General features: G+C 48.5%; 1 protein-coding gene across 2 annotated transcripts in view; it reads right to left on the minus strand.

Annotated features, from left to right (window-relative positions):
* Positions 1 to 5503: 5503 nt before the first annotated feature.
* Spred2 (sprouty related EVH1 domain containing 2) overlaps positions 5504 to 24027 on the minus strand; it is a 109090-nt gene continuing 90566 nt past the window's right edge. For both annotated transcript variants that reach the window (XM_041669138.1, XM_041669139.1), the window contains exons 5-6: positions 9556 to 9693; positions 5504 to 7284 (exon numbers count right to left, since the gene is read on the minus strand). In XM_041669138.1, the coding sequence (XP_041525072.1) occupies positions 6616 to 7284; positions 9556 to 9693 (807 nt within the window). In that variant the 3' untranslated portion in view covers positions 5504 to 6615. The remainder of the gene's footprint in view (positions 7285 to 9555; positions 9694 to 24027) is intronic.

Below are 24027 nucleotides of genomic sequence, written 5' to 3' on the forward strand. Positions count from 1 at the left end.
CACTTTACTAATTTTTTTTTAATTAAGAACTCCCCCCCCCCACAAGACAGAGTATAACAGCCCAGGCTGTCCTGGAACTCGATCTGTAGACCAGGCTGGCCTCGAACTCAGAGATCAACCTGCCTCTGCTTCCCAAGGGCTAGGTGTGCACCACCACCACCTGTCAAAAAAAAAATTTTTTTTTTGAGACAAGTCTCACTCTATGTAGTGAGACCTCCAACTGGCTGGCCTCAAACTCACAAAAATCTACCTGCTTCTGCCTCCCGAGTGTTGGGATTAAAGGCGGGCCCACCGTGTCTGGCACGTATGAATAGTATGAGCCGTCACCGCTCTGTTTTGTGTGAGGGAACGTACCCAGTTCCTCATGCAGACCAGCCAAGCTCTGCCCGAGCTAAGCCCCTAACCACTGAAGCTTGCCTCACTTGGCCCTCCCTTTCATTAGTTCCTATAACTCTGGATCAGAGAACTGAGGAGAAGAAAACACTTTAGAAATCACTCATGACATCTACACTCAGGAATAAAGCATTCATTGTTCCTGGAGCAGGGTTAAAGACAACCCAACCATTAAATAGATTAGCACCACTGCAGGGCAACCTGGCAGTCTGCACTGGGGCCATAGGAGGGGTGTCTTGAAGGCAAACCACACCCTCTGGAGGTTCTATCCTGTGGATATCCCAGTCCTCTGAAAGGCAGAAAGAATAAGCTGAAGAGGTTCTTTGAGCCTCAAGAGCAGTTGCCTGGGAAGGCGTTTCCCCAGTGTTGGCACAGAAAAGCTGCGGTCTGGGGGTGGGGGTACAGGGGTGCTCCATTCTAAGTTGGCCGCAAAGCTTGGCAGTGTCATCCATTGGTATTGGTTTGCAAGACATGGAAGATGCAGGATTGAGAAGCCATGGAGAGCAAGCTGAGGCCAGACTGTGTGGCAGGGTTGGGACCCTTCATTTCAAGAATCTGGCTTTGCCTAAACACACGCGGGCTGGGTTGGAGCTGTAGGAGCCCAGAATGTAGAAGGCCCTGGGTTTGACCTCCAGAACTGCCACCAGGAAAACAAAGGTCACCCCCACCCACCCACCCACCCAGTGTGGTACCGATAACCATCTCATTCCACCCTTCAGAGCCCAGAAGGCCTGCAGTAAAAATGACTGTAGCCAAGGGAGACTCTACAAGCTCTGGTATCCATTTACAAGACTGCTTGCATTCCACGACAAAAACCAACTGGGCTGCAGGTCCCTTACACAGGGCTCCACAGCCCGTGCTCTTCTTTTTGGAAGCAATCTAATTTTCAGGATGAATTTCCATGATTCAGGGGGAAGTAGTTGTGACCTCACTGGCAGAAGAGCATCAGGGAGGACCCCAGAGTCCACAGAAATGTTCAGGCAGGCAGTGCCCTGAAGACACCGCGCCCTGACGTTGGGCAAGTACCTTTTGAGCTGGGACCAGCTCTCTCCACAGAACGGCTCAGACAGGGGCCACTGGCTTCTTCCATGTTGCACATTCTGGCTGTCCAGAATCCAGCCAGCCCTGTTACCTCTGCTGGCAGCAGCTGTATACATCTATGGGCAGCAGCTGGCTGTTAGGCTATTTGGAAGCATCAGCGAGGAAGTGCAACCAAAGGGAGAATTGCTGTTAGAAGAAGAAATACGGAGTAAGTCGCCGCTAGACTAACAAATTGTCCGCCCCATGCTGCAGCCTCCTGTGCCTTGAGCAGGGCACCTTCTCCAGTGGATGATCTTTCCTCAAGGCCCAGAACAAACAAGGAACCAAGGAAGTAATTTGCCTCCTGTGGCTCACATTACGGAACCACCTTCCAGCGCAGGGGTTACTGTACCAGTTGTCAAGGCCAGACTTCATATGGGTACTGCCTCTCCTCACCTGACCCTTTCCACAACCAGGCGAATTTGTTTTCTTTGGACAGCCGGCCACTCCTCCAGCCTGTCCACGTGGAATGGACCGAGCAGAAAGGGGAAACGAAGCAGAGAGAATAACCCTAGGAACGGTGATCTGTTCCAGGTTTGCAGGAGTGCAAAGCATCTTGGGACAAGCTGATTAGGATCAGATGTGTCTCTAATCACAAAACTCCACCTGTGAGAAGGCGCCTGCTAGCCTGCACTCCCCCTTTCTGGCTTCCTGGAAAGATGGCCTTTGAATACTTTAGCTCAGGTTGGCTGGAACTCACTATATACCCAGGCTGACATTGAACTCAAAGCAATTCCCCTGTCTCAGGCTTCTTTGTTTGTTTCTTCAAGAGAAGAGTGAGCGGTCATGTGGTTGGGTGCTGGGAACTGAAGCTGGGTTTTCTGCAAAAGCAGCAAGCACTCTTAACCCGAGTGGTTTTTGTTGTTTGTTTTCATGATCTTTGCCTCAACCCTTTGTCTCAAGTTAAGGAAGGTTCAATAATTCCCAATCATTTTAAAGGTAAATGTTTTTGCATCACTGAATAAATGCAACAGATGTGGGGGCGGGGGGCGCAGAAAAGATGCTGGGTTACAAAGGTGGCTCAGAGGCTGGGTGCCTTTCCAGTGGCTGCAGTTCAGTTCCCAGCACCAGTGTTGGTTAGCACCCACACTGGATGGCTTGCAACCACTTGTAACTCTGGCTCCGGGGATCCGATACCCTCTTCTGGCCTCCAGGGACACGTGCATACATTTATACCAATATATAAATTCAAAAACAAAACCAAACAACAACAACAAAAAATCCCTTCAAGCATAAATATAAAACTTCAAAAAATATTAAGGTGGTATGTTTTGTGGTATAAGACTTGCGGCTTAACTTCCTTGACAGAGCAGCTCTGTAGATTAGAACCCTACTTCTGGTAGGATTTCATCCCCCTTAGCAAGTGGAAAAGGAAGAGCGAGTAGGAGAGTTGGGGTCCTGTGATATTTCTGCCAGAGGAAACCGAGAAGGGTAGTTATCTGCCTGAGGACCACTGAGGACCACTGGCTAGTGATGGGAGAATGAACAAGCAGCATCTTTTCTGCATAGGCCTTCTTCATGTGACTTGAGCATGAATGCTTCATTTTACAGAGACTAAAAATGAGACTCATAGCCAGTCTAGTTCCGGTACCTGGTCCGTGTGCCATTCCTGAGGCAATTTGAGCAGTGGCCTAGTTAGTCCCGGCTCACTTTTGAAGCAGGGATGGACCCAGAAGCTTGGGACAAGGCCCTTTAAGAACTTGGGGTTTGTCACTAGACAGCCTGACCAGGCCCTGCCTTCTGACTGTAGGGTCACCTTAGCTCCCATTCTTAGCTTTGGTGTCTTATCTGTAAAACGCCAGGATGGTGAAGGTCAAGTGAGGTCTTACAATGTCTCCTCCCACACCAGCTCTCAGGGAGGGGGCACAGAGTCCCCCATTACCTAACCTTTAGCACCCATCTTGTATTTGACCTCTGCCAGGGGCTTAGAAAAGTGCCCCCCACTTCTGGTGAACATCAGAACAAGGATGGGAAGTCTGTACACTTCTTTACCGTTCTATGGAGAAGTCATTTTCTTTCTTTTTTTTTTTTTTTTTTTGGTTTTTCGAGACAGGGTTTCTCTGTGGCTTTGGAGCCTGTCCTGGAACTAGCTCTGTAGACCAGGCTGGTCTCGAACTCACAGAGATCCGCCTGCCTCTGCCTCCCGAGTGCTGGGATTAAAGGCGTGCGCCACCATCGCCCGGCTAGTCATTTTCTTTATAACCCTCAAACATCTATTTTATATTCTCCTGGGGACTGCCACTGTAGCTCTGTGGCATCCAAGAGATCCATTTGGAAAGTGGGCCAAGAGCAGACTTGGAACCAAGTCTTCGGAGAACTGTCTCCTGACCCCATGCCCTCTGTTGGGGCTTTAGCAAGGATGTGTAGGAAACAGCTCAGAGAAAGTACAGCCCTCTCTCTGACGAGTACTTGTAGGGAAGACAGGAGGGGAGGAAAGGGCATTCTTCCTGTGGATGGAAGGGACACACAACCAGAGGCAGGAAGGACAAACAGATCCACATCCTCGTGTGCTGCCAAAGAAACCTCAGCCCATCCCGTGCGAGGACTCCAGTCAGACCAGACAAATACCCACAGCGAACGGTCTCATAGGATGTGTTTATATTTACATGGTACATTTGAAAGCAATGGCTACATTGGTCATACATATTAGAAACCATAAAAAAGTTAAGAACTAAAATGTACATCATACACTTGTATATATATATATATGTATGTATATTTTTACAGAGGTAAAAAGGCTTATAAAAATCAATACAACAGGGGTTTTAGTATACAGGTGAATGAATTAGGCTTCAGGCACTTTAATTTGTTAATGAGAGCAAATAGCTTGGGTGGGGGGGGAAGGGGGAAGTCAGGGAAACTTCTGAACAGGAAACCTTTTGGCTAAGTTTTGTTACCACAGATACAAAAATAAAATCTGAATAATTTCTCTCAAATGATTGACACCAGCATGGCAAAGCTGACTGGGAAAACACTCCACACCGTTCAGCTGCAGTGTGGCAATTGAACATATTTACATCGGCGTCCCCACGGCTGTCTTTGTGCCCTTAACCGCTGCCTTCACAAACCAAAAAAATGGTGCACGGAGTAAGATCTGCTAGCGTAACTCTCAAGAAGGGAGGAAATGAGCAAGGGGGTGGGGGAGAGAAAGAAGGAAGAATGCCAAAGGCAACCAACGTGAAGCAACTGGGATCTGGGTTCTTAGTGAAATAAATAGGGGCACTTGAACTGAGGTCTGAGGAAGAGATTAGTGTTGTGCTTTGCAGATAGGTGCCTTGGAGAAAAGGCCGAGGACAGGCAGTTTCTCCACAGCACTGGAGGCTGGTTGGAGGCAGTCTAGGTCTCCTGGCCTGGAGACCCCTCCATCGACAATGATGGTAGTTCTCTGCACCTTCTGTACAACAGATAGTCCCAACCAGTCATCCCAGCAAAGGAAAACATCTACCAACTAACTCAGAAGCACGCCAAAGAGCTAACTGACAATCCGTCTACAGAAACAAGACAGGCTGTCAAGGCCAGCGGAAGAACACACTGCCGCAACGGTAAGAGTGGCTAGCGTTTTCCCAGTATGACCAACACACTGGAAAAAAGTCCTTTTCCTTGAAGACTGATATCCTGTGTGCAATAAAGGGAGAAGGAAGAAGTAGAAGGGACTGGGCCTGCCTTCCGCTGGTGATTACCACGGAAAGATCTTGGCGGGAAGAACAGTCAGCGGCAATGAGCATGTCCCTTATGGTCCCCACAAAGTTCTGATTGTACTATGCTAGGTATAGGTAACCACTTTCACGTTTCCTTTTTCTTCAAGATTTGGCTATTCCTTACAACATTATATATATATATATGTATATATATATATACATATATATATATATATATATATGTTGTTCCTTTTCTTCCTCTAGCAAATTAGAAGCCTCTTATGTGGCTCAGCGATAGGTAGAATCGGTTGGTGATCTACCCTTATCTGTGCACCCCAAGCGGCAAGTGTGGGTGAGGAGCTGTAGGAGAAAAGAAGACACTTAGGCATCGGAAGGGTTTTTACATATGGCCTTGTTTTTTCCTAAGTATAAATGAATCGAGCCCCAAATTAAAACCAAAACGTTAAGCCTAAAACAAAACGCAAGGCACCACAAATTTTATGGTACTTAAAGTTCCCCCTGAATAATAGAAAACAGTTGCAGAGGGCGGGGAGTGGCTATAATTTTATCTACCACAACTTCTAGTGTTTTTCAACTGGAACTTGATCACAGAACACTGGTTTGTGTTTGAATAAATGTATTTGGTTTGCGAAACAATGAGGAAAATTTATTTCATTGATGTGTTATTCTAATATTGCTAAGGTTTTTAGAAGTGGTAATATAATTTTAAAAAAAAGTTCTATTTTAGGGGTAAACTGGGCAGGCTCATAAAAACCCAAAATCCCCTTTCTAACCCTGGTCTAAGAGGATGCAATGCAATTTGAGGAATTTTTTCCTGATTCTCACAAGTTAATCTGAAGTTAAGGCTCAATTCTCAAGTCATTTTAAAGGTAACTGCTTTGCATGAGTGAATGAATTCAACAGGTGGGGGAGGGGCAGAAGATGACGATGGTCGAAAGACAGAAACTGATGGTTGAAAAGACAGAAACCGCAGTAGCTGCGGGCATTTGGCTTTCGGAGTTAAAGCCCTATTATTGTTTAGTTTTTCTGCTCACCTCCCGAAGTTACAACACACTGCAGGTTACAACACTTACGGTAGGGTCTCACCATTCGGTCACATCTCCGACGAACCTGTGCTTGTTAGCGACAGGCAAACCGGATCACAGAGGAAAAATCAACTCTAAACCCCTCCGAATCTACGTTTCTACTGAACGTTCCTTAGAACTGGAAGAGGTGGGGAGGCAGGACAGGAAATCAACACGTGGATAAGACGGCGCGATCACAGGCTGATAACATAACACAAGTCTATGAGAAGGCTCCCCTTCTCAGAACATTGCGAGCGAACGAATGGGTTATGTGGCTGACACAGGAGTGGTAGATTCCCCAGGTTTGGAATGATGTTGTTAGAGACCAGGAAAGCCTGGGGAGAAGATGTGGGGTGGGGTATGCAAGAGACAAGTTCCCTGTGGCTGTGGCCGTGAGACGGGGAGAGCAGGAAACCGAGTCACACAGCGGCTTTGTGCTTCCCGCCGCAGCACCTGCACATCACTCCACAGTGATAACAGGCCCGAAGGGGAAGGTAACAGCACATACAGGGGGCCAGGAAGGACAAGGCGATTAATGCCAACCACCGGAGGCAAAAGTTCTCGTCGCTAGTGTCGCACGAGCAAGGGTCCGTGTAGTCTCCCTCGGGGTCCGACATACAGTGGTAGAGCATGCTGTCTGCGCACCACATACAGCTCACGCGGCGGATACAAGTTCTCACGGCATCGGGGGCATCCTGGCAGTGGCCCCTCCGGTTCTCCTCGTGGTTGAACATGTCCCTGCAATACACACAGCGGGAGCGCTCGCCATCCTCCTTGCGCCGCCGGGACTTGCCCCTGGCTGGCTGCGTCTTGATAACGCTGCTACCACGGCCTTTAGGATCCTCGCCGAAGCCAAAGTCTGTGGAGTCCACATAGGGGTAATTGTAGTCGTGTTTGGACACCTCGCCCTTGGCAAAGCGCACATAGGAGTCCGCGTCCTCCGCGGTATCCAGGAATTTGTTGCGCACAGGCGCATGCCGGTAATCCTCATAGCCGCTGGTCATCCAGATCCTCTCTCTAGGATTGATGCGCACAATCTCCTCATCGTCCTCCGGGAAGGTGACCTGGGGGTAGGACCTCGGCAGCCGCTGTCCAGGGAAAAACCAGAGACTGTTACAGTCGGAGGCTCCACAGTCAGCCATCAGAGAAAGATCTACCGGCCCTTCCTTCCTTCAAGGATTCGGAGAAAGCTGACAACCTTTTACGGACAGCTTGTCACTCACTCCCAGATGAGCCTCAATTATGAGCAGAGCCCCGAAATTCTACGGTTTTCGTTGGAAGGTTTGCCCACCCTAAGAGCAGTTTGAGCTCAGCTGTTGAATTCTTGCCAAGCAAGTAGAAAGCCCTGAAGTTAAGCAGTTCTCAACATCCCATAGACCAGGTGCCGAGACCACCCCTTTAACCCCGGCAGTTGGGAGGCGGAGGCAGGAGATCAGTGTATTCAAGGACTTTCTCTGCAACACAGTGAGTTCTCTGCTAGCTTGGGCTATGGAGTCTGGCTCGTAAAGGAGTACAGTCGGGTGAGTTCAGCATTCCCATGTAGAGGAAAAAGAGGCCCTGCCTTACAAATCTCACCTCCTATCCCTCACTCAGGTCAGCTGCGCTCAGGGTGCCCTGTGCTGAGTGGACCTTGAACAGAGTACAGCAGTTCTGTACATTTTTATACAGTGTGCCAGATGCTTATTTATTTAGAGGTGAGCTCTTCTACCAGGCTAACCTTGAGCTCACAGAGATCTGTGTACTTCTGCCTGGGATTAAGGTTTGAGCCATCACTCCCTAAGGTGGGGGTAGGGAGGAAAAAAGAAAGTACAAAGTCCACTAGCCTGTGTCATAAGTGTTATCTGATTGAAATCACAGGTGCGCAAAAGTGAGAAAGATAAGAAGATTCCAGATTGGAATCCTACAAGCACCCTTGAGGGTTAATCTCAATGATCAACCTGCTGAGTCACTAGGGAGACAGCCTTCAGGGGAATACCTTGATAAAGCTAATTGAGGAGCCTTATCTACTGCAGGGCTGGAATCCTGGACTGTATATAAAGGCAAAGGTCAGCCAGGTGCAGGCATTCTCCTGGCTGCTGATACACTGTGGCCAGGTGCTTCAGGCTCCTGCTGTCCTGACTATCCACCTTGACCACTATCTACCACTCTTAGGCAGACCCTCCCATCCCACTGCCCCCTCCCCCTCAATGTATTTGGATCACACAACAACCACCTCCCAAGTGCTGGGATTGCAGTCCTAGTTTAAAATGGAATATTCTGTTGTTGAGTTTTTTTCATTTGTTAAGATGGGAATCTCATTTTCGGTCTGGGACTCACCACGTAGCCCAGGCTGGCCTACCTCAGCCTCCCAAATTCAGTACTACAGGTTTATGCCACCATGTCCAGTTTAAAAAAACAAGACAACCAAAACACACTTTGATATCAAAATATTAAGAAGCACATAGCATAGTAAAACCATCTTAAAACAGCAACAAAAATGAAGCAAAATCTCGCTGCCCAGTGCTTGCTTCTTTTCATTTCAAGTCAGCCAATGATATGGGATTCCCCTCTGTACGCTGTGAATACCACTGATTAATAAAGAACTGCTTTGAGCCTATGGCAGGGCAGAACAGAACTAGGCAGGGAAAGCTAGGCTGAATGCTGGGAGAAAGAAGGCGGAGTCAGGAGACACCATGTAGTCCTGCCAGAGACAGACCAGGGACTTTAGCTGGTAAGCCACAGCCTCGTGGCGATACACAGATTAATGGATATGGGTTAAAAGATATGAGTTAGCCAGAAAAACGCTTAAGCTACTGGCCAAACAGTATTGCAAATAATATGGTTTCTGTGTGGTTGTTTCGGGGCTGAGAAGCTGGGAACAAACAAGCGGCCTCCTACTACAAGCCCAGAGGCCACATAACCCACAGGGGCACCTGTCTATTTCCCATGATTTGAGAACCTGTTTTAGAAAAGAGCCACTCAGTACATATGTGTTGAATTATTGAATTCAGACTGCAGTTACATCTCCCTGAGCAAGACTGGGCCTGCAGCCCGCATGCCGGGGGTGCGGACCAAGTCTGCAGTGTTCCTTGACTGGACCCTGTGTTTTCACAGCAAGGTCCTTTGGATGGAGGAACAGAGGGAGTCCCACACCCTGTCCAAGTACTCCGTGGGCCTGGACCTCCTTCTCCTAGGCACCCCACAGCTCTAAACCAGAGATGCTGATGCCCCGCCTCATGGGGAGATCTGGATAGAAGCAGACAGAGCTGTACACACAGGGGGAGTGAGGCAAGGGGCTACCACCTGGACTTCCACCATGGCCGTGGGTCATGCGGGGGAGAAGGAGGGAGAAGGCCAGTGCGGAGCTGTCCTCTGCTCACCTGGTCGGGGTGGTAATGGTCCACAGGGTATGGGTCAAGGGTATAAATCCTCCGGTGCTCACAGGACGTGGGGGAGGAGACTGTTCTTGTATGCTGCTCCCTCTTCTGTGAGGAATTAGAAGAACTGTCTGTGGCTGTCTGTTTGGAGAGAAGCAATGAAGATTTCATTAAAACGAAACAAAAACCCAGCAGGGCCTGCCAGGTGATTCGGCAGGTGGAAGTGCTAAGTGCGCAAGCCTTGACCACCTGGGACCTACAGGGGAGAGAAGAGACTTGCAAGGATGTCCTCTGACTTCCGCACTTGCCATGGCACACACAAGTACATACGAACAAGCATGCACACTCTCATGCTCACACACACAAGTAAGTAAACAAGGACAAAACACACTATCCAAACACCATCTGTTGCCTGGCTGGGGCATCTTCCTGGACCTTCCAATCCCTCTTTAAGGATTCATTCCTTTATTCATTTATCTGGGATAGGGTCTGGTTATGGAGCCCTGGCTGGCCTGGAACTCAGGTTTGCCTTTACCTCCCCCATGCTGGATTAAAGGTGTATGTTGGGGGCTGGAGAAATGGCCCAGTGGTGAAGCACACTTGTAGGGTTTTTGTTTTGTTTTGTTTTTTGGAGACAGGGTTTCTCTGTAACTTTGGAGCCTGTCCTGGAACTAGCTCTTGCAGACCAGGCTGGCCTTGAACTCACAGATATCCACCTGTCTCTGCCTCCTGAGTGTGGGGATTAAATGCGTGGACCACCACTGCCAGGCTTGACACTTGCAGTTTTTGCAGAAGACCCAGGTTGGACTCTTAGCGTCCATATCCGACAGCTCCACTGCCTGTAACTCCAATTCCAGGGATATGATGCCCTCTTCTGGCCCCCACGGACACGTGCATGCATGTGGCACACATGCAAACAAGGCACATGTACATACACACAAAATACACATACATGCACTTAAAAAGAAAAAAAAAAGGTATGTGTCACCACACCTCACTTATTTCATTTCTAATATGTGTGTGAGTGCAGGTGCCCATGGAGGCCAGAAGAGGGCACTGGATTCCTTGGATCTTGTGAGGCACCTGAGCTGGGTGCTAGGAGCAGCAGTGGATAGTCTTAACCTTTTAGCCATCTCTCTAGCCCCAGCGGACTGACTAGCGGACTGACTAGCCACCCACGGTGGCTTGACCTTCTGATGACCTCTTGTGGAGTATCTGTACACTATGTCAAGATATACTGCTGTGATTGGTTTAATAAAGAGTTGAACTGGCCAATAGCTAGGCAGGAGGTATAAGCAGGACTTCAAGGTGAGAGAGTAAGTAGGAAGAGATAATCAAGGCACTTGGGGGTGGCCAGGAGACAAGGAGAGGAAACAGGAGGTGAAAGATGGAAGAGAGGTAACACCAAGTAATGGAACACAGACTAATATAAATGGGCTAATGTAAGTATAAGAGCTATTTAGGAATAAGCCTAAGCTATCGGCCAAGCTTCCTTCCATAATTAATAATTACTCTCCTTGTCTTTATTTGTGAGCTGGTGGCCAAAGAAAAGTCTTGAACTATAACCTCCCAAGGGCTGGGATCAGAGGTATGGACCAACACTCATGGTTTTCCAGTAATGAGTATAATGGTCTGTCCTGTCTCTTTAAGAGACAAGCCCCACCCACTCCCCCCTCCCACCAAGGCAAGCAGATCTTCCTTTCTTCTTCCCTTCCAGCCCAAGCTCCTTCTTTTCCAGCTCTCTCTTGAAGAGGTAGCTTCTCTTCTCTTCTCCCTGTACCCTCTGTTTCTCCTTCTCTCTGTTCTTCCCCCTTCTCCCCTTTCCCCTCCATAACCCACTAAATAAACACCCACTTTCTCTGCAGGACATTCCTATCCATCTCTGCCTCTCACCTGCCATGGCTCCTCATGGGACTGGCTGCCCCGCTGCCGCCACTCAGGGAACTGCGCTGTTTTATTGTTATCATTACAGTGAGTTCATCTTAGACATGCCAAGGACCATCTGTCTCAACATGTAGTTAGCTCAATGGGCAGAGAGGCCCAGCAGCAAGGCCTGGGAAAGACAAGTTGGTTTTCTAAGCGCAAAAACAGTACTGGCTCATGGCAAAAGGGCTATAGATGGTTTCCACCATCCCCTCAGGTGACTGAGCAGGGTTGCTGTGACCTGGGTGGCCAGGCTCCATGATAAGAAGAGGAGATATACGTTATATGGAAGTTTCCCTCACCCGCCCCTTTGGAAACAGGGTTTGTCTAAGTAGCCCTGGCTGTCCTTGAACTCATGAGACTGGCCTGCCTCCTCCTGGTGAGTACTTACAAACTTAATGGGTCACCCTTTGTGGGATCTTGGAAGCTAAGAATGCTTAGAGAAACACGGGACAATGGAGGCCTGTCCTGTGGGGCTTCAGAGAATAGCAAAGGCAATATTGAGGTGTGATGGTAGGGGGTGTAAGCGTGATACTTTGATTAAAAAAATGTGTGCACACTGATGATCTGGTGTTGAAGAATCAACAGTGACTAACAAGATCAATAGTACTGACAGGTTAATGTTGGGATGCTGGGTGGGCTGGGGCCAGAAACCCCACTGTGACCAATGAAAGATCAGCACCATTGAAGTAAGGTCTTCTGAACGTCTTGGAGACAACAGAGAACTATTTCTTCACAGTGAGAGCGAAGAGCTGGTCCATGGGAGGCAGGCTGTATTTTGCATTTGCAGTAGAACTTGGCAAACAGTATGTTAAGTGTTGTTCGGGTGGAACTGGTTTTGAAGGCGTGAGGCCGTCATGGAGGGTAGCTGAAGTCTGGTATGCCAGGCAAGCATCAGAGGCCACTGGTGAAAGTGCAGCCTCAGGTGCAGTGGAGACCCCTGGATATCAGAGACGATGCCAGGAAAGCAGTTGGTATGAGAGGAGCCAGCTCAAACCTACGAGCTGTGCTTGCTGCTGACGGCGGAGCTGGAGAAGTGGGACTGCCCAAGCCTGTTAGAGCTGGAAGACTACACAATGTGTGAGTTCCAGTTGTCAGAGAGTGAGCTACACGATTTCTGACTTACACTGCTGGGCTTTGTTTTTGTTTTGATCTAATCATTTTTATGGCCTGGTTCTTCCTTTTTGGAATAAGTAGGAAACTTCTTAGTTTTACAGGATCCCCGAGTTAAGAGGCTTTGGCTTTTTATAGCTATAGTGTGTTTTGTACTGTGATACTAAGAACTTGAGACAAGGTTATGTTTTAAAGGGACGTGTTTCTGCGTGGGGCTGACAAGGGTGGGGTGTCCTAGTCAGCTGTCTGTTAACTGTCAACTTTACAGGCCAGTCACATTTGAGGGACTGTCCACATAGGACTGGCTGTGACCATGAATGTGGGGGACCTGTTAACTGAAGAGGGGGGCTCAGCCTACTGTGGGCGACACTGTTCTTGGGGCAGGTGAGCCTGTGAGGAAGTCAGTAGACAGTACTCCTTTTGTGGTTACTCCTTTAAATTCTGCTTCTATACTCCCAGATTTCCCCCAGTGAGTGCTGTGATCAGGAAGTGAGAGCCAAATAAACCTCTCTACCGTCTAAACTGCCCACATTCACGGCATTTATCACAGCCGTGGAAGGGAACTAGAACAGAGGAAACGCGAGAGAGATGAGGAAGGTCAAAATTTATTCCAGGTCTGTGCTATCAGATAAATCTTGCCAGGTGCTGATACGACGGAGATATGTGCCTCGGAACAGGTTCACTTATTATCCTGTGGGTGCCCAAGCAAAGGATAGTGTCACACAAAGCAGGCACACATGCATGAGTAGGAAAGACCCTTAAGTATCCCACTGGTTTGTGTCAACGTCAACTCCAAAACCCGACCATCAAGGCTCTTTCTAATCTGCCTTGCTCTTGGGGAGGTTCGCTGAACTAACATTGGGAGCTCTCTAATTCCTCTGGGCCTGGGGCCCGAACACTTAGGAGAGGCGGCTTTGGAAACAGGCTTCCCAGTAAGCAGGGGCAGCAGGGTCAAAGCCACTTCCTTCATGCCTCCGGCTGGATCCAGGGAAGCTGCCACTGGGTAGAGGAGCCTCCTCAGTGCAGGAAGCACAGCCCCAGTCACCTGCATGTGTTACTTTGTCAAAACCCATTTAGTGAAAGGATGTTCGGTGAAGGTACACACAGCCTACAGAGGCACCACCGCAGAGGGAACCGCAGTAGGATAGTAGGCTAACAGGAGTAGGATCCCCCTCCCCGGCTGGATTTGAGTGACTCTGTTAATTACAATTAGTAGGTAGAAGCTGACCTTTTTTTTTTTTTTTTTTTTTTTTTGGCTTTTTCAAGACAGGGTTTCTCTGTAGTTTTAGAGCCCATCCTGGAACTAGCTCTTGTAGACCAGGCTGGCCTCGAACTCACAGAGATCCACCTGCCTCTGCCTCCCGAGTGCTGGGATTAAAGGTATGCGCCACCACTGCCCGGCAGAAGCTGACCTCTAAACTCCAGTTTTTATTTTTATTTATTTATTTATTTATTTATTTTTTGATTTTTCGAGACAGGGTTTCTCTGTGGCTTTGGAGCCTGTCCTGGAACTAGCTCTGTAGACCAGGCTGGTCTCGAACTCACAGAGATCCGCCTGCCTCTGCCTCCCAATAAACTCCAGTTTTTAAAATTGTAAAATGTAGCTAAACTCTTCAAGGTTATTTAAAGAAATGGAACAAGGCTCATGATGTCAGTATTAGTTACTTTTCTACTGCTGTGATCAACATGGGGACCAAGGCAACTTATAAAAAAACAAGAAGAGCCTAGAGCTCACATCTCAAACTGACATCAGGACAGAAAGACCGAGTGCCTCTTGAGACCCAAAAGCCTGTCCCAGTGACACACTTCCTTAGCAGAGCCACACCTCCGACGACGTCACAAACTTCCCACCAACTGGGGACCAAGTATTCGAAAGCCTGACAATTATAGGAGATTTCTTATTTGAACCACTTTCTACCCCCCATTGACTCACGGACATATCATAATGCAAAAATGCATACAGTCCACCTTCAAAACTCCCCAGTGTTTTGGTCTTAAAGCTGTTTGAAAGTCTGAATTTTAAGTTGAGTGGTGGTGTCACATCCTTTGGGAGGCAGAGACAGGCAGATCTCTGTGAGTTTGAGGCCAGCCTGGTCTACAGAGTGAGTTCCAGGACAGTTCAGGGCTATGCAGAGAGACACTATTTCAAAACAAAACAACAAAAGTTCAAAGTTCAAGGCAAACTCTTAACTGTTGTTATTCACTGAAAAATCAAAAGCAAATTACACACTTCTGACATACAACGGCACAGAACATACGTCACTCTTTTTTTTTTTTTTTTTTTTCGAGACAGGGTTTCTCTGTGGCTTTGGAGCCTGTCCTGGAACTAGCTCTGTAGACCAGGCTGGCCTCGAACTCTCAGAGATCCGCCTGCCTCTGCCTCCCGAGTGCTGGGATTAAAGGCATGCGCCACCACCGCCCGGCTACAGCACTCTTTCAAAAGGGAAGGGTTAGGGCATGGTGAGGGAGGACCGGACCAAACCCAGATACAAATTCAGCAATACAAACTCTCGTAGCTTTATGTTCGGCGTCAGGCCTTACATGGCTGTTTTCCAGCTCTGCAGGCTCCAACACACTTATCTCTCGAGGAGGTTCTACCCTCTGCGTGCAGCTCCCCCATGGCCCTGGCAAGGCAAACATTTTGGGTTCTCTGATATGATTCAGGTTTTGTTTTTAGAGCTTTACACAATGGCCTCTTAGGGTCTCTTGCCCTCTAAGGGCCTTCGTGCAGGGACTGCCCTGCCATGCACTTGCCTGGCCTGAATGGCTCTCCTTGACCACAGAGGAAGATTCCACAAACCCCTTACTCCAGTACACCCTTGCAGGACTCTTAGGCCAGAAGCGTGTGAACGACACGGTCACGTGCAGCTGCCTGCCTGGGACAGAGCCTGGACCCCTGGGTTGACATCTGCAGTGGTGTTCCTTTGTTGCCTTTTTTAAAAAAAAGATTAACGTATGTATGTATGTATGTATGTATGTATGTATGTATGTATATGAGAACTTTATTTGCATGTATGACTTCCTGATAGAAGTGGGCATCAAACAGAAGAGGGCATCAGACCCCATAATCAGTAGTTTTGAGCCACTATGTTGTTGCTGGGACTTGAACTCAGGACTTCTGGAAGATCAGGCAAAGCTCTTAAAGCCTGAGCCATCTCTCCAGACCCCATTTGTTGTCTTTTAGAAACCGAAGTTCCTTGGCTTTTTCCTTTCACAAATTAGAAGCACCTTCCCTTTGCCCCGCTGCAGACCAGGGCTCTGTGTGCACCTGCCCTTTGCCCTGCTGTAGACCAGGGTTCTGTGTGCACCTGCCCTTTGCCCCGCTGCAGATCAGGTCCCTGTGTGCACCTGCCCTATGCCCCGCTGCAGACCAGGGCTCTGTGTGCACCTGCCCTTTGCCCCGCTGCAGACCAGGGCTCTGTGTGCACCTGCCCTTTGCCCCGCTGCAGACCAGGGCTCTGTGTGCACCTGTCCTTTGCCCCGCTGCAGATCAGGGTTCTGTGTGCACCTGCCCTTTGCCCCGCTGCAGATCAGGGCTGTGTGCACCTGCCCTTTGCCCCGCTGCAGACCAGGGCTCTGTGTGCACCTGCCCTATGCCCCGCTGCAGATCAGGGCTCTGTGTGCACCTGCCCTCTGCCCTGCTGCAGACCAGGGATCTGTGTGCACCTGCCCTTTGCCCCGCTGCAGATCAGGACTCTGTGTGCACCTGCCCTTTGCCCTGCTGTAGACCAGGGTTCTGTGTGCACCTGCCCTTTGCCCTGCTGCAGATCAGGGCTCTTTGTGCACCTGCCCTTTGCCCTGCTGCAGATCAGGCCTCTGTGTGCACCTGCCCTTTGCCCCACTGCAGATCAGGTCCCTGTGTGCACCTGCCCTTTGCCGCGCTGCAGACCAGGCCTCTGTGTGTCTCGTTTCTTCCAGTATGTGCCTTCCTCTTTTCCCCATGTATATTTTTGCATTTCATTCTGCCCATTTGATCATTTTTAATTGTACACCTGCCAAAGAGTGATTATGAGTGACCAAGCGACGGAGTCAGTATTAGGCTGTTTCGCAATCTCTTTTGCCAAAGAAATTAGTCCATTACTTTTAACTTTAGCCCCAGGCAAGTTCTTCAGACTGTAGCAAGAAGCAGCTGCATTCTTTGCCAAAATATCCCAGGTCATCTCCAGTTCCCTTAACTTGGTTTTCTATTGCTGTGAAGAGACACCATGGCCATGGCAACTCTTAGAAAAGAAAACATTTAATTGGGGCTGGCTTACAGGTTAGAAGTTTAGTTCATTATCATCATGGTGGGAAACACACCAGAGGGAGAAGGAGTTGGGGGCCCTATATCTTGATCCGCAGGCAGCAGGAGACAGCCACACTAGGCCTAGCTTAAGTATGAGACCTGAAAGCCCGCTCCACAGTAACACACTTCCTCTATAAAGGCCACACCTCCTAATAATGTCACTGCCTATGGGTCAAGCGTTCAAGCACATGCGTCTAGAGGGCCATTCCTACTTAAACCATAACAGCCCGGTAGCTCCTATTTCTCCCTCTGAAACTCTGGAGCTGGGCCTCCTCAGTCCTCAGCTCCGAGCACTGCTGTCTTCCGCGTCTCTGCTGCGACAGCCCATTGCAATTTGCTTATATTATAGCACGCAAAGTCCCAAAGGCTTCCTTGTTCCTCCAAAATGGCATGGTGAGACACATCTCCCAACTTCTGTATTAGTTATGCCCCTGCTGCTGGGATGAAACACCACGACCAAGGTAACTTTAAAAAAGCATCTACAAGTTTCCTTCCATAACAGACTTCTAGATCTTCCACTGGAAGACACTGGGTGTCACGGCTGACTTCTCTGGATTTGCTGCTATGACGACACAGTCCTTCAGCTCACACGCACGAGCTACAGTTTGTTCCCCTCCACACACGTGCCTGGACAGTCTATTGTCCTTTATTATGTGTGTTTTACTAATATTTCAAATAACTTTTTAAGGTCACAATATAAAAATAAAACATTAGGCCGGGCGGTGGTGGCACACGCCTTTAATCCTAGCACTTGGGAGACAGAGGCAGATGGATCTCTGAGTTTGAGGTCAGTTTGGTCTATAGGGTGAGTTCGACAGCCACCCTGACTCGAAAACAAACAAACAAAAACCCAAAACTAAACAAAACTAAAACTTTAGAATAAAATTAAGTTACAAAAAAACTCCCTCCAAAACAAAATCTAGAACTCAAAAAACAAAACAGAAAAAAACCAGCAAAAAGCAAGTTCTTAGAAAAATATCAAATAAATACCCTCCTCTGCATTCTGCAAACTGGTGGTCATAGCATTCAAGAAGTTTACTGAATCAAGACTGAAAAAGAAGCACAATTTACAAATACTCAAAAGCCCAACCTGGTGGGTGGGAGGGATCAAGAAGTCTTGGGGGGCAGCTGCAGTGGTAGGAGGGGCCAAAGAGTCACATGGGGGCAGCTGTAGTGAACAGCCAGCAGGTCATAACAAGCTTACAAAAACCAGTGTGTTACAGGTTCAAGCACAGGGTCTGAGGATGGACTGAGTTTTCCATGGGGAAAATAAGATAGAAGCAGAGTCAGCTGGGACAGAAGCGGACTCTGCTGGGGTTAAAAAGGTGTCCTATTTCCCGTGGGAAGGGAGAAAAATAAGGAATAATGAAACTCCAAAGCATACGTATACAGTTCTTCCTGCTGGTCTCTGATGCTCACACAGAATGAGCCGAGAGTCTTCTCAGTTCAGGGACGGGGTAGTTCACTGTGGGGACCTGCTAGGCACATGGGAGAGATGTCACTGTGCCGGCATCCTTCACTCTCAGCTTGCCTGTTGTAGTGGTATTTCAAATGTATTTTAATAAATACAGACTGCCTGAAGATCTGAGAGTAAAACAGTCCCACTGGTCAGTCTTACAGACCAGACCTTTAATCCCAGAAGCCACCCTAGTTGCCATAGAAACCAGGTGGTGCACTCCTTTGATCCCAGCCCTAGAGTGGACTATAAATGGGGCAAGGCAGCTCTCGGGCACAGCCTCCTTCTAAGATTCCAGGAGGCAGAATTGCCATTTTAGTCCGAGGTCGAGCCAGTGGCTGGCTGTTTTGCTTTTTGGGTCTTCAGGTTGAACCCCAATTTCTGACCCTGAGCTTTTATTAATCATACTTTAGCCTGTTGCCTTTGCTTCTGGCTTGCGTGGGCATTTATTCCACTGCAGCTGCTACCACGCATCAGAACCCAACTTTCTCGTCCTCTACTGTAAACCGAGGACCAGCAGGCCTCTAGGCATGCTCCAGGCCTCAAGCATCAGACAGGAACTACCAAGTTCTCAGCCCTGCATGGCAGCTACCTACTGCTGGACTACCCATCCCACAGCGTGTAAACCAATCTGATAAATCCCCTTCATGACACTCCATCATCCGTGTTCCTCTAGAGAACCGTGGGTAACAGTGTGGGAGGCCTTCCTGTGGTCTAGCCTTCAGTAACTGTTATGGGATTTCAAGGGTATAACATTCACTGCAGCAGGTCTTGGGCTCACCACAGGACCAGACGATGGAGAACACTGACCAATGCTTAGCTTGTCTTATCTCCTTCTAAAGAACTAGAGTCCGAGACAATGTTCAAACATGACTTGTGGATTTGGTTATTGTTTCTAAGATGGAAGAGCTGCTGATTGTGGTGGCGCATGCCTGCAATTCCAGCATTTGACAAGTGGGAGCAAGAAGACCAGGAGAATTCAGGGCTATCCTCAGCTACACAGCCAGTTCAAGGTACCCAGCCGGAGGTTTTGAGACCACGTCTCAAAAAACGATGGCCTGGCATAGTAGCTCATAGCTTTTTTTGTTTTTATGTTTTTTTTTTTTGGTTTTTCGAGACAGAGATCCTCCTGCCTCTGCCTCTTGAAAGCTAAGACTAAAGATCCTGGCTGGCTGTCCTGGCACTAGCTCTTATAAGCCAGGCTTGGCCTTGAACTCACAGAGATCCGCCTACCTCTGCCTTCGTGTGCTGGGATTAAAGGCGTGCGCCACTACCGCCTGGTGGTAGCTTAGATGTTTAATCTTAGAGAGACAGAGGCAGGAGGATCTCTGTAAGTTCAAGGTCAGTCGGGTGTAAGGGTGGACAGCTAGCACTGCTAGAGAAACCTTACCTAAAACAGTAACAACAACATTAACTTAATGATTCAATCAAGGAAGGAACAGCACTAGTGACGGGTTCCTAGGTAGTGTTGGTTGCTTGCCCACCACGAACCAGCACTGTGACCTTATGTAATCTGCCCATCTGAACCCTGGCTCCTCCGATCTGTAAAACCACACACAACTGCTTCATTTCCCAGAAACAAGGAGGCCAGAGCAGATGACCTCACCATTCTCTGTCTGTGCGTTCAGAGGATCCACTGTGTGGCCACTGTTTTAGTTACGGATGCAACCAACTGCATTAAAACACACACACACACACACACACACACACACACACACACACACACACAGCCAGGTATGGTGATGTAGACCTTAGTCCCAGCACTTGGGATGAAGAGGCAGGCAGATCAAGACCAGTCAGGGCTACACAATGAGACCCCATCCCAACAATAAAAAAACAGAAAAACAAATCATACCTTTGTTGATTAGTTACAGATATCTTTTCTTGCCACAATTCCCTAAATAATAGTTAAACAAATGCTTATAAAGTATTTGCAATGTGTTAAGTATTATAGGTAATCTAGAGATAAGACAAAATATACTCAAAAGATTTGTTCAAGTTACACACAGGAAGTAAATACTATGCCGTTTCATGTAAGGGCATGAGTACATGGTTCTTAATCCATGTTGTCAAGGTGGGGTACATGACAGTACTCTACAGTGACAGTCGCAGAGACCCAGGGCTTTGGCACACACTCTTAGCCGAACTCCAATTTCTTTAAACCCAGAGACAGGAAAGGATGGGGAGAAGAGTTGTCTGATGGCTGGAAGGCAGGGCCCTCTTCTTAGCCTCACCTCTCCCTCATCTCTGTTCCTGGTGTGGGAGGTTCTGCTATGTGTTGCTTTTATTGGTTAATGAATAAAGAACTGCTTTGAGCCTATGGCAAGGGCAGAACAGAACTAGGTGGGAAAAGCTAGAGTGTATGCTGGGAGAAAGAGGGCGGAGTCAGAGAAGCCGTGGAGCAGCTGCTGGAGACAGATGTGCTAAAACTTTGCTGGTAGGCCACAACCTCATGGTGATGCACAGATTAATAGAGATGGGTTAAATTAATATGTAAGAGTTAGCCAATAAGAAGCTAGAGCTAATGGGCCAAGCAGTGATTTAAATAATACAGTTTCAGTGTGATTATTTCGGTTCTGGGTGGCTGGGACGAACAAGCGGCCTGCTCCTACACGCTCCCTCACACCTTCCTTTCTCTAACAGGCCAAATCTTCCCAACAAGAGCTTGGAAAGATTTGCTAAGATGGCTCCCATGTCCGGGAGGGGCTCCTGTCTCCTCACCAATACCCACCTCTTCTTTGCTGGCTCCAAACCCCTTTTCCTCTGAGCCCCGAGCTGCGGGGGTCCAGGAGGAAGTCAGCTGGAGAGCAAACCAGCTAAGCGTGTCCATGGAGCTAAAGTGTCAGTAGCTTTACACAGGATTCCTCAAGACTGGCCAGTAGCCAGTGCAACAAAAACTGACTTCGGCAGAGCCAGCCGAACTCAAGTCTCAGCTCTGAAGGGAAAGACGGAAGGGGCAAGAAAGAAGACGCTGGAGGGACAAGAGAAAAGAAGTCTACTTTCAGCAATGCCAGAAAGTCCCCATCCCCAAATGTTCGCCTCTTTGTTGTCTGGCATGGCTGCAGATAGAACCCAGGCCCTCACACAGCTGGTGAGCATGCTGCTCACGGGCTATGCCTCCAGCCCCTTTGTTGTATGTTCTTAACATGCCTCAGCGTATGAAGGTTCTTGCTGCCCCACGGCTGGATCCCTGGAACCCACATGCGAGACAACTGACTCCACAAATTGTCTCTGACCACACACCAACATGCACGCATACAGTAAAAAAAAAAAAAACAATACGAGAAATAGAATAAACAACAAAAACTCACACAGAGCGGTAGCTAGTCAAGAACTTCTGGTGGGGCCTCTGACAGGAAAGACATGGACATGCACGGCCTTGGGTAATGAAACAGGGGACAGGCTCAGGAGGAGTAGGAGCCAGGGAGAGAGGTGGGCAATGTTGGCCAATGATACAATGTACACTGGCAGGTATCTTTCCACAGGAAGACCGTCTGGTTTCTAGCTGACAAGGTGACTCCGAGAGATCACTGGGACAGTTGAGAAAGTGTTGGGGCAGAGACAGCCACTGCTTTGTGAGCCCACAAGGCTGTACGGCTGACTCCACAGGGCAGCTAGGTGGGTGTCCCTTTGTCTAGGTTTAGTACTCGAACTTGTCTACTTTCCATTACTAAAACAATAGCAGAGGCTGTCTACAATAGAAAGGCCTCTTTAACTCCACAGTTCTAGAGGTTCGACTTCATGGTGCTGGTACCGGGCAGGCTCTGGTGAGGGCCCTACCTTCGGAGATTCTAATGGTGGGAACACGTGTGAGAAGCCACAGGGCAAAGGGGCAGAGGGAAAGGCTAGGAAGGGGACAGGCTAAGGACTCTGAATACTGGCCAGGGTCTTACAAGAACAGCATTACTCTCTTCTGAGGCACTATCAACACTGCCACACTGGGGACGAAGCTGCAACACGCGAACCCTTGGGGGACACACTCCTACTGGTGTCCCCAGGGCGAAGTTCAGCAATGTGTGTGTTCATAAGCACCCACACAGTGTCTGGAGCATCCTATGTCCCTCAAGTCCCAAGGAATCCTGAGAACTAGGGAAACCTCTGGCCCCAATGGCAGACACGGAAAACAAGCATTTGACAGCGCAGGTTACAGCGCCGAGGGCTCCAAATGCCAGCGGCTGCCTCTGAAAACCATGGCAATTCTCAAGACTCAGAAGAGGGGACGCCTAGCAGCATTTAAACCCTTTCTGATAGAAATTCCAACTTCTAAACATCTGTCTTCCAGAAAACGTTTGAGAACACTGTACCCACTTGGGAAGTGTCCGGCTCAGGCTGTAACCTAGCGGCTCGTTTCCTTGGCTCACACTCCTTTACTGTCTTGGGGCAGAATGTCTAAATTACAGAGAGCTGGTCAATGAACAGGAATCTGGCATGTCAGCCCCCCACCACGTGCCCATTTTCCCACAGCCAACAGCCTGGAAATAAATCTGGGCCTTTCCTGGGGAAGGGAGGTACCATTATAAATAGGCCTGTGTTTGTAAACAGGCATGTGACCCTATACACCGGCTCTATGTGGAATGAAGTCTGTAACGAGTGTCTTTCCCCAGGGCACGGCTTAAAGGACGAAAGCTAGAGGATTCGGGTTTCCGCCCTGCCTTAGTCTATAAATCCTTGCTGGCAGGTAGCTGGGAAGCAGCTGCCGATTCCGGTTGTGCTCTGGATCACAGGAAGCCACCTTTAACCTCCCCGCTGTTGTCTGTCTCCCCAAACGTGACAAAAGAACAGCTGTAAGCACATGCCAGCTGCTGAGAGGGTCTGCACGGAGCACTAGAGGAAGCCTGTTCAGCCGCAGCACCAGCCGCTCCAAGGGAAGACAACCGAGCTCACTTCCTGACGGTCTCACTACACAATGTATCTGCGGCATCTGGACCATGATGCTCCACAGTTCCCACTCCCCCTCCAGCCTTCGTCCCCGAGCTCCCTCGATGAGATCTCTTTCCAAAATCCTGTGCAGATGTCAGTGAAGTCCTGTTTAGACACCGCCCCCAACTCCCCCATAACCTCCTGCCTTATGTGTAGGCAGGACTACCTTTCACTGCCCGCCTTCTGCCCATTCTCAGGTTTCCTGTGGGTCAAACTCAGTTCTGCAAGCTCCGCCATTGGTTCTGTGATCGTTGGTGCCTGGGCTCACACATTGCACACTCTGCACAAACTGTTAGCGCAGAGATATGAATTTATTCAATTACTCCCCATATTTTAAAATGTGAAATTAAAAACAAAAAAAACTTACAAAAGTCAGTCTGGGGGCAACTAGGTAATTTATAAAGGAGATATTAGACAATGGTCTGAATTTTAGTGCTCTATGGAGGAGGCCTTATTATATTTAAATACCTTCCTTCCAACTTCATTCCTTATTTTATTTTAGGTTTACAAACCAACAAAACTGAGCTAAAGGAACTGAGAGCACCTATACATTTTTTTGCCTCCCCTCTGCAGTTCTTCTATTAGCAATGTTGCCCACCAGGCTGTGTATTTGTTAAAAAAAATCAATAAACCTTCCAAGTGTGCTGGTGCCCTTAATCAATCTCAGCACTAGGAAGGCAAAGACAGATGAATCTATGTGAGTTCAAGGCCAGCCTAGTCTACAAAGCAAGTTCCAGGTCAGTCAAAGCTATACAGCAAAACCCTTTCTCAAACAAAA

The sequence above is a fragment of the Microtus oregoni genome, unplaced genomic scaffold (assembly GCF_018167655.1).
Source record: "Microtus oregoni isolate MIOR12 unplaced genomic scaffold, Mior012 000019F_ref0000042, whole genome shotgun sequence".
Lineage (NCBI taxonomy): Eukaryota > Metazoa > Chordata > Mammalia > Rodentia > Cricetidae > Microtus > Microtus oregoni.